Source organism: Leguminivora glycinivorella, chromosome 4 (assembly GCF_023078275.1).
Source record: "Leguminivora glycinivorella isolate SPB_JAAS2020 chromosome 4, LegGlyc_1.1, whole genome shotgun sequence".
Lineage (NCBI taxonomy): Eukaryota > Metazoa > Arthropoda > Insecta > Lepidoptera > Tortricidae > Leguminivora > Leguminivora glycinivorella.
This window is the reverse complement of record NC_062974.1, coordinates 2,101,819-2,110,966: the sequence shown is the minus strand read 5'-3', so window position 1 is coordinate 2,110,966 and position 9,148 is coordinate 2,101,819. Positions and strand designations below refer to the sequence as shown.

Genomic DNA, 9,148 nt, shown 5'->3' with positions numbered 1-9,148 from the left:
ATAAATTGGGGATACCAGTCAATTTTCAAAGTTACTTCCAAATCTACTAATACCCATTTGAATTTGAACATATTTTTTAATTATACAAATCTTTGATTTATTGGCATCAAAATAATTACATTATAATTATTTTCCAATTCTTTGAAATATATCGAAACCCTACTTTGAATATAACCCTCAAATAATATAAGAAGTTATAAAGTCAGGTAATATACAGATAAAAATACTACTACTATGGTAACCTCATTAACACTGGCAACACGTGCGAGAGGGACACCAGCCCAAACAATGCCCTCTCATGTGGACCGTTTTTGCTAGTCTGAAACGATCACCTTTCTGTCTCAGTGATAAGGTTCAATTTAGTATGGCCAAAAATGTGATTCCACAATCTAGTTTCCTCTCATGTGGACCGTTTTTGCTAGTCTGATACGATCACCTTTCTGTCTCAGTGATAAGGTTCAATTTAGTATGGCCAAAAATGTGATTCCACAATCTAGTTTAATAATTCTAAATCTATGAGGGAGATAGATAACTGTTTTTACTTGCTTCGAGTTGAAAAAGGCGTTTTTATCAAATACATGTCATCAATTATCACTTCATTTAAAAAAAAAACATGAAAGTTCGGTTTAAGTAAATTTAGAATATACAAATTATGTTTTTAAATTTCAATACTACATATATGAAATGCAAAATTTGGCCCACGAAAATACCAATATCCACGAAGAAAAACAATGTCTTTTCCATCATGAATTGTATTTAATTAAGTCATTGTTACATCTTGTGTCTTCTGTCAATTTCCTTGTATAGTTCATAACTGTTCCCTAAAGTTTGTGCTGTCACTCGTTCGAGCCGGTCGTCACTCCATACTATGATCACCCATGCAAGCGATGGTTGCCAACATTGCGAAACAAAAAGAATCCTACCGAACTAAAATTACATCTATTGCCATACACTAAGGTCTATTATATTTTGGTAGCACAAATCTACGTACATATTTCCTTCAAAACGTCAAACAAACGTCAAATGATCTCGGAACAGTCGGAACTCATTGGTGCAATTTTGTAAATAATAAAATAACTATAGTTTATTATTGAAATTATGGCAAGCCAATAAGAAAGTGTGAAATTTGTGGTGCTAGGCTACATTTGAAAATGTCAACTTGTGGTTTATTTCTGCCTAAATTTGCACTGGATACAAACAGGTCGGTAACTAATATTGTATGCGACATTTTCATTTTGAGTTGCTAACATTTACTAATTTAATCAATTTAAAGTAGTACACAAAAAGCAGTTCGTGTACAAATTACAATCTACGATTTCAATAAGTTTTTTCGTAAAAAACAACTAACCTGAAATTCGAATAGAGTGTGACCAACTTATCGATAATCTCTTTATTTCAGATGGCGATTATGGGTAAAACTTACGAGTAATGAAGATTTAAGATTTATTAGGAGGCAGTGCCACTATTAAGCTAGGAACATACTACGCGGACGTCCGTCGTGAATCGACCGCGGACGGGAATCTGGACAATGGAAATACACATAGCCGTGCAAACTATCGGTCGACGGACGTGGACGTGGCCTTGAGCGCATGGACGTCCGATCGAAATCTGGCTCGCTGGATGTTTTGTTCCGTGCACACTGATCGGTCGCGGTCGCGGTCGTTTTACGACGGACGTCCGCGTAGTATGTTCCTAGCTTTAAAGTCATACATGGTAAAAACATAGGAATTAAGATTCTGCAAACAGCTCAAAAATAGCTCAACTGAGAAGTGCTGCAAAGTAGTTGGAAAATTCCTTCATGTAAAAGAAAAGTGTTGTTATATTTTGCTTTTGTTTTATTAATCTTATACAGCGGCGTATTAAAGGCGGAAGGCTCTATTTAGGGTAGCAAAGCAGCATTTTTTCTTAAATTTCATACTTTATTGTCACTTAACGGGGCGGTAAAGCTGACTGTCTCAGGATGCCAACGCCAAATCCTTGAAATACGCCTCTGACAGCCTTTTCCGAGATTTTTTGACGTGATAACGTCTAATAACTCGTTACTACGGGCTGCATGCGCGAAAAAGATGACGTCATTGTCCCGTTCCGCAAGGCCCGCAAGCGAGAGCGCGGCACGAACGGAAGGTGGTTTGTGTATGGACCATTTCGGGCGCTCGCGGTCGCTCGTTAAGTACCTACACGCTAGCCGTTCCGCCGGCGTAACAAGTGGCAGAGGGCCGCGAAACGCCCGCCTGTATAGTCGCGCGTCACGCGGCACGTACTGCTTTTCTGAGTATTACGTAATAAGTAGTAATTTATTAGTACTAGTGATCTTTTTTGTTTCTGTTTTATAATATTGGTAATGGTGGATATTAGTAAAACATACATACAAAAAAAAATATACAAGTATTTTTGAACAACTCTTGTACTTTTTCTATAAATGACACAAAAAAGAAAAAATGTGCCTCTTTTTACAATTTCATAATAAGTTGATGGCTGTTTTTTTTTAAATATTAATCTTATCACTATGCATTTGGTATCGTTTTATAGGTAATTTATCGACGATAATTTGGTTCTTAAAGAGTAAACTCGTCAGTCCTACCGTTTTGGAATAAAATCCAGAAAACTAGAATGAGGGAGATAAAATGGGGGAAAGGGGGGAAAATTGATTCTTCAGCGTGCTTCCATATCGACATTGAAGCACATATATGAAAGCTACATTCATGCTAAGTTTCATGCTTTCTTCCGGATGGGACCGTATTTTTCATTATGGACCCCAACTATATATCCCCTGCGGGGTAGACAGAGCTTGCATTTATGTGACTACACTACAAAGTACGTATATGTATACAAATAGGTACCTACTTATTAATTTAAACAAAAATATAATAATAAACAATCTGCATAATATTACTTCCAACACTTCCAAGCCTACACATAAATAATTAAATACAAAGAATACCTATGATTAAAATACATTTCAGATTATTCTGATTCTTACTTTGCAAATTTCAATAAGTTAATTTTATAATTAAGGATATTTACCAGGGATGTAACGGATGTGGTTTTAACGGAACCGGAAGCGGAAGTTCTGAATTTAGTTTAACGGAAGCAGAAGCGGAACCGGACCCAGAAGCGGAAGTTATAGATGTTAAAAACGAAACGAAAAAATACCACACAGGTATAACATAAACCAAAACTAATTAAATTACCTAGAACTTTTAGGTGTTTACTGTTCAGCCTGTAATCAGCAGTTTGTAATTAGCCTTTAGGCCCACTTAGGTTTTAAAAACGAAAAGAAAAGTTACCTGATATTTTATCTTAAGTATATCATTCATTACAATCCAAAAATTTAAATCACCTTGAAATTTGAATCACATAAGAATCCTTTTAAACCTTTATTATGCCGTAAAAGGTTTTAGAAACGAAAAGAAAACTTACTCGTAGGTAGTATAATACAATCCAAAACTAACCAATAAAAATTATATGTGTAAATTTTTAAATTAAATGGAGTGATTGTAAAAGAAGTAAACTGTATTTAATAAACAAATTGCTTCTAAGGGGATCGTAGATAAGCCCTGCACCACTGAATAGTTGTTCACTCGCTACCAGGGATGTAACGGAGCTCTGCTTCTGCTTCCGTTTCTGCGGAACTTCCGTTTTGTTTTGCACATCCGCTTCTGTTCCGGTTCTGTTATTTTTCAAACGGAAGTTATAACGGATGTCGGAACCTAGCGCGACGGCACATCTCGGACACTGGCGATCAAATATATGAAAGAGGCGCGTTCCTAGCACACATTCTAAGCTCGTGTAGGTGAACGCGTACCATGCTTGTATGAGTGAGATATGACAGGTTGACGGTTCGCGTTTTTGACAGGCGGTAACTGTGAGGTAACCGAGAGGGGGTGGGCGGCGCTATCAGCGGGGAGCGGGAGTGGCCATACTGTACGGTAGTACTATTTCTTATACTGTGGCGACGGTGGGACATGAGCGGCGTACATCAAAGACCAATTTGTCTATTACCTGTCATTCGCTCATCTCTCCGCTTGCCACGTGCTGCGATACTAAACGCCAAGGCGGAAGGTCAAGCCAGTTCTAAATTCTTAGTTCGTAAACAGTAAACACCTAAAAGTTCTAGGTAATTTAATTAGTTTTGGTTTATGTTATACCTATGTGGTATTTTTTCTTTTCGTTTTTAACATCCATAAGTTCCGCTTCTGGTTCCGGTTCCGCTTCTGCTTTCGTTAAACTAAATTCAAAACTTCTGCTTCCGCTTTCGGTTCCGTTAAAAACACATCCGTTACATCCCTGCTCGCTACTAACTAGGTGGACAGGACAAATATTGGCGCGCAATGGAATGAAGCGATTGATGTTTAGTATCGCAGCACGTGGCAAGCGGAGAGATGAGCGAATGACAGGTATAGACCTGTTGGTCTTTGATGTACGCCGCTCATGTCCCACCGTCGCGCTAGGTTCCGACATCCGCTATAACTTCCGTTTGAAATATAACAGAACCGGAACAGAAGTGGATGTGTAAAACAAAACGGAAGTTCTGCAGAAACGGAAGCAGAAGCAGAGCTCCGTTACATCCCTGATATTTACCTATGCTAGAAACTGTTCGGAAAGTCAAGAGTCGTGGAATGTATTGGACCCCATACATTTCACGACTCTTGACTTAGATTCTATTTATAAATATTTACCTATGCACGTGACTGTACTTAAAATAGGTACACATTACATTGCCATGGCGCATGCCATAGGTGATTTATACCTATCTGCCTAAAGTCTAGGGAAGGTAAAAAAGTAAATGACCATTTTATAAAAGTAAATCATAAAATATTTTTGCATTTTATTTCATTGGGCCGACCGACCGGCGCGGCGACCCTAACGTATTAATCACACCGGCCGCAGTCATCGCGCCTAGCCTAAAAGATACACGTGAACTCAAATGTTTATACAGTGAAATGAAATGTTATTGTGATTTTCATGTGTGTTCAATACAATTGCGGCAATATAAGTAAGTAATTCTTGCATTTGAATATCTCATCCTTTAATCTATACCACAGAATATATAATAGTACAAGTACAGAAGGCCCACTGCTTTGATGTTCACGAAATGCCGCCTTTTGAATGCCTACAAAATTCTAACAAAGAAACGAGCCGCACGTGCGCAGCGTCGGACGATAGGGTTGCCTATGAATTAAAACGATTTAATACTGAGATAAAATGCTATTATATTCAAGTCTTGGGTACTTTCTAAGTATATACATGTACAGTATTTATATAGTATTGTTGAAATCCCAACATCACAAGCCTTATTGAACTTTTCCGTGTGACTTAAGCAATAGTAAATCTGTGTAATATTGTCCTATTTTATTCATGATGTATATTTAACTAAGCATTATAAGCCATTCACTTTAAAAGAAGCTTAAAAAAACTCGCGATCGCGACGTAAAGTAACAATAGAAAGTGGGAACGTGAGTTCCGTGAAAACGCGCCCCGCGCCACCCCTTATTAGGCCGCGAACTCGCGGCCACCAGCATGTACTTTGTAGCGCGGCGATAGAATCGCGGAGTGAGCCGCCCCGTCTATACTACTGTAATGTTTGACGTTATCACGTCAAACTACCGCCCGTAAACCGACTTTACAGACAACCAATTTTTTTTAAGTATAAAAAAATTCTGTTAAACCCCATACTGCAAAATGTCGCATTTTTATCAATATCGATAAATATGAGGGGCTGGGTTTGTCAAGCCCTAGTGATTTTTTCTTGGTGTTGGTAGCAGTGACATGACGTCACGAGCGTCAAAAAACGCTTGCATGAGTCGGTTCGAGGCTTGTTCGAGAGTGCTGATTCTTAAGGGTGCGCGTCCACGGGGGACACAGTTGCTCGGTGACTTTCGTACTAGGCCTTGGTCGCGACAAAACAGTCGCTGGCAACAGTTGCCCGTGTGCGCGCTCTCTCAAACGTAGTTAAGTTTGTAATTTCACCGTATAATTAATGTATCTAAACTACGAAACCCTGCACTGAGCGTGGCCCGACACGCTCTTGGTCGGTTTTTTACATTTTCAGTAGGTAAGTGTTACAGAACCAAGAAACAACTGCAAACACTTAAAATTGACAGTCAAGTCACGCCATAGAAAGAAAAACGAATTGTCATAGGAATCCTCATTGGCTGCATCAAATGGCTGCATAGTGTAGTGTAGTGACCCATAAATACCTAATGGAGATTTCAAGGACATAGTAGATCATACAGAAAGAAGCGAATCAGTCCCGCCAGCCGTAGTTACGGGAAACGATTGTAGATGTTTTCATGTTGGCGGTATTGAAAATTTTAAATTACTTTAACCCACTTGATACCTGTCAAAACAAATCCTACGCAGACGTGATCAATTTGACGTGTTTTGTGGCTAATAATGGGGTAAATATTTTTATAAAGTGGCTACATTAGGTAGAGAACCGGAAGTGGGTCTCGTCCTTCCAGCTGAAGGAAAAATCATTTCTCGTCCATTCTGTTGGAGTCTTTCTCGGATATTACACGTAGTAATCCGTGGTGAGTGTCAGAAGAAAATAGTTAAGTGCAGTGAAAAGTGTAATTATCTAAACTTCTGTTAAATATTGTGATAGTATTTAGTCCGTATTAGCAGCGACTTAATTCCCCGCGATTAAGATATTTTCCAATATCGATGGAAAGTTTGCCACTGTGGTGTAATTCTAAACCTGTCGATTTGTCAAGTTAACAACGTGGAATTCTTTTGTTCGGTTTTAAATTGATCGTTTATAGCTTTCATATGTTTTATTACTGTAAATCACTTGAAATAATGCCAGTTTTAGTAACTTTCAATCTGCTTACGCGTCACACTTGCGCACCGGCATGCGTTGCACCACGTGGTGGAAAAGATTTGTTTTCTGTTTACTCGTTTTGCATTCAAGTATTTTAAAGCAATCATATCTTTGTAACAGTTTGTGAAAATAATTTAATTGAATCAATAACTTTCCACAAGCTGTAATGGCTGACATCCATTGTGAGATGTCAAGATAGGGCGAGGCGGCCATGCGGCCGCCATATTGCCGGTCGCATATCTTGTACATGAGGCACTGTCCGACCTTGTGTGTGCATCATATCGTCTTGGAATTGATTGCACTTTATTAACGTTGTCTTTTCGTTTTGTTTTAGACTAACCAAAAATGGGAAAGGAAAAGATCCACATTAACATTGTCGTGATCGGACACGTCGACTCCGGCAAGTCCACCACCACCGGCCACTTGATCTACAAATGCGGTGGTATCGACAAACGTACCATCGAGAAGTTCGAGAAGGAGGCCCAGGAGATGGGTAAGGGCTCCTTCAAGTACGCGTGGGTGTTGGACAAGCTCAAGGCTGAGCGTGAGCGTGGTATCACCATCGATATCGCCCTGTGGAAGTTCGAGACCGCCAAGTACTACGTGACCATCATCGATGCTCCCGGACACAGGGATTTCATCAAGAACATGATCACTGGTACCTCACAGGCCGATTGCGCCGTGCTCATCGTCGCCGCCGGTACTGGTGAGTTCGAGGCTGGTATCTCCAAGAACGGCCAGACCCGCGAGCACGCCCTGCTCGCCTTCACCCTCGGTGTCAAGCAGCTGATCGTGGGCGTCAACAAGATGGACTCCACTGAGCCCCCATACAGTGAGTCCCGTTTCGAGGAAATCAAGAAGGAAGTTTCCTCTTACATCAAGAAGATCGGTTACAACCCAGCTGCCGTCGCTTTCGTACCCATTTCTGGCTGGCACGGAGACAACATGCTGGAGGCATCCACCAAGATGCCCTGGTTCAAGGGATGGCAGGTTGAGCGCAAGGAAGGCAAGGCTGAAGGCAAGTGCCTCATCGAGGCTCTTGACGCCATCCTGCCCCCTGCCCGCCCCACAGACAAGGCCCTGCGTCTGCCCCTGCAGGACGTCTACAAAATCGGCGGTATTGGAACGGTGCCCGTAGGCCGTGTCGAGACTGGTATTCTCAAGCCTGGCACCATCGTCGTGTTCGCGCCCGCCAACATCACCACTGAAGTTAAGTCTGTGGAGATGCACCACGAAGCCCTCCAGGAGGCCGTACCCGGCGACAACGTCGGTTTCAACGTAAAGAACGTGTCCGTTAAGGAGCTGCGTCGTGGTTACGTCGCTGGCGACTCCAAGAACAACCCCCCCAAGGGCGCCGCAGACTTCACCGCACAGGTCATCGTGCTCAACCACCCCGGACAGATTTCAAACGGCTACACGCCTGTGCTCGATTGCCACACAGCCCACATTGCCTGCAAATTCGCAGAAATCAAAGAAAAGGTTGACCGTCGTACCGGTAAATCCACTGAAGATAACCCCAAATCTATCAAATCAGGAGACGCTGCCATCGTCAACCTGGTCCCCTCCAAGCCTCTGTGCGTGAGTCCTTCCAGGAGTTCCCTCCTCTCGGTCGTTTCGCCGTGCGTGACATGAGGCAGACGGTCGCTGTGGGTGTCATCAAGGCTGTCAACTTCAAGGAAGCCGGTGGTGGCAAGGTCACCAAAGCTGCCGAGAAGGCCACCAAGGGCAAGAAGTAGCTAGGCCTTTTAACAGCACAATTTTTCATCCAACTGCGATACTTCATTCACCGAAAGGTGTTCAGAAGGAAAGAAGGGCTACAAACTCATTCCTTTTCTATATTTTTTACAAGGCTTATACTGTAACATTATTTTATAATTTATATAAGGTGGTTATACATATAATATCTGAAATATTTTGTTATGACTGCAACTGAAAGTGTAAATTCATAGAAATAAAGGTAGCCTCCAGTACAGAATTGTATCATTTCTTTAAGACCTTGAAATAGATGCAGTAAATAATTTATTTTTGTTTTAAGTAAATGGTACACAAATAAATTTAAATTTCCAGACATTTTTCCATTATTTCATCTAGCCTGACTTTCAAGTATCAGGTGATAAACAGTTGATTTTTTAAAATTGTCACTTTATGCTTGAATTCAACCATCAAATCAATTCCCCATAAAAACAGTAATTTCTAAAATAAAGAACAGCACTACTTGATTGTGGCATGGCGAGTAGCAAGTAGCAACGCCAAACTACTTTTTAACTCTCATTGAAGTGAAAGTAATTTAAATAAGTGCTTGCTCTCATTCCGCTATACAATTTG

At 40.8% G+C, this 9,148-nt stretch overlaps 1 protein-coding gene across 1 annotated transcript; it reads left to right on the top strand.

The window, feature by feature from the left end:
* The first annotated feature begins 6,547 nt into the window (after positions 1 to 6,547).
* Positions 6,548 to 8,891, top strand: LOC125225087 (elongation factor 1-alpha). The gene is given in 3 exon segments (XM_048128620.1): positions 6,548 to 6,572; positions 7,158 to 8,399; positions 8,402 to 8,891. Coding segments are annotated over 2 exon segments (1,389 nt in total). The 5' UTR covers positions 6,548 to 6,572; positions 7,158 to 7,168; the 3' UTR covers positions 8,560 to 8,891.
* Positions 8,892 to 9,148: the final 257 nt, after the last annotated feature.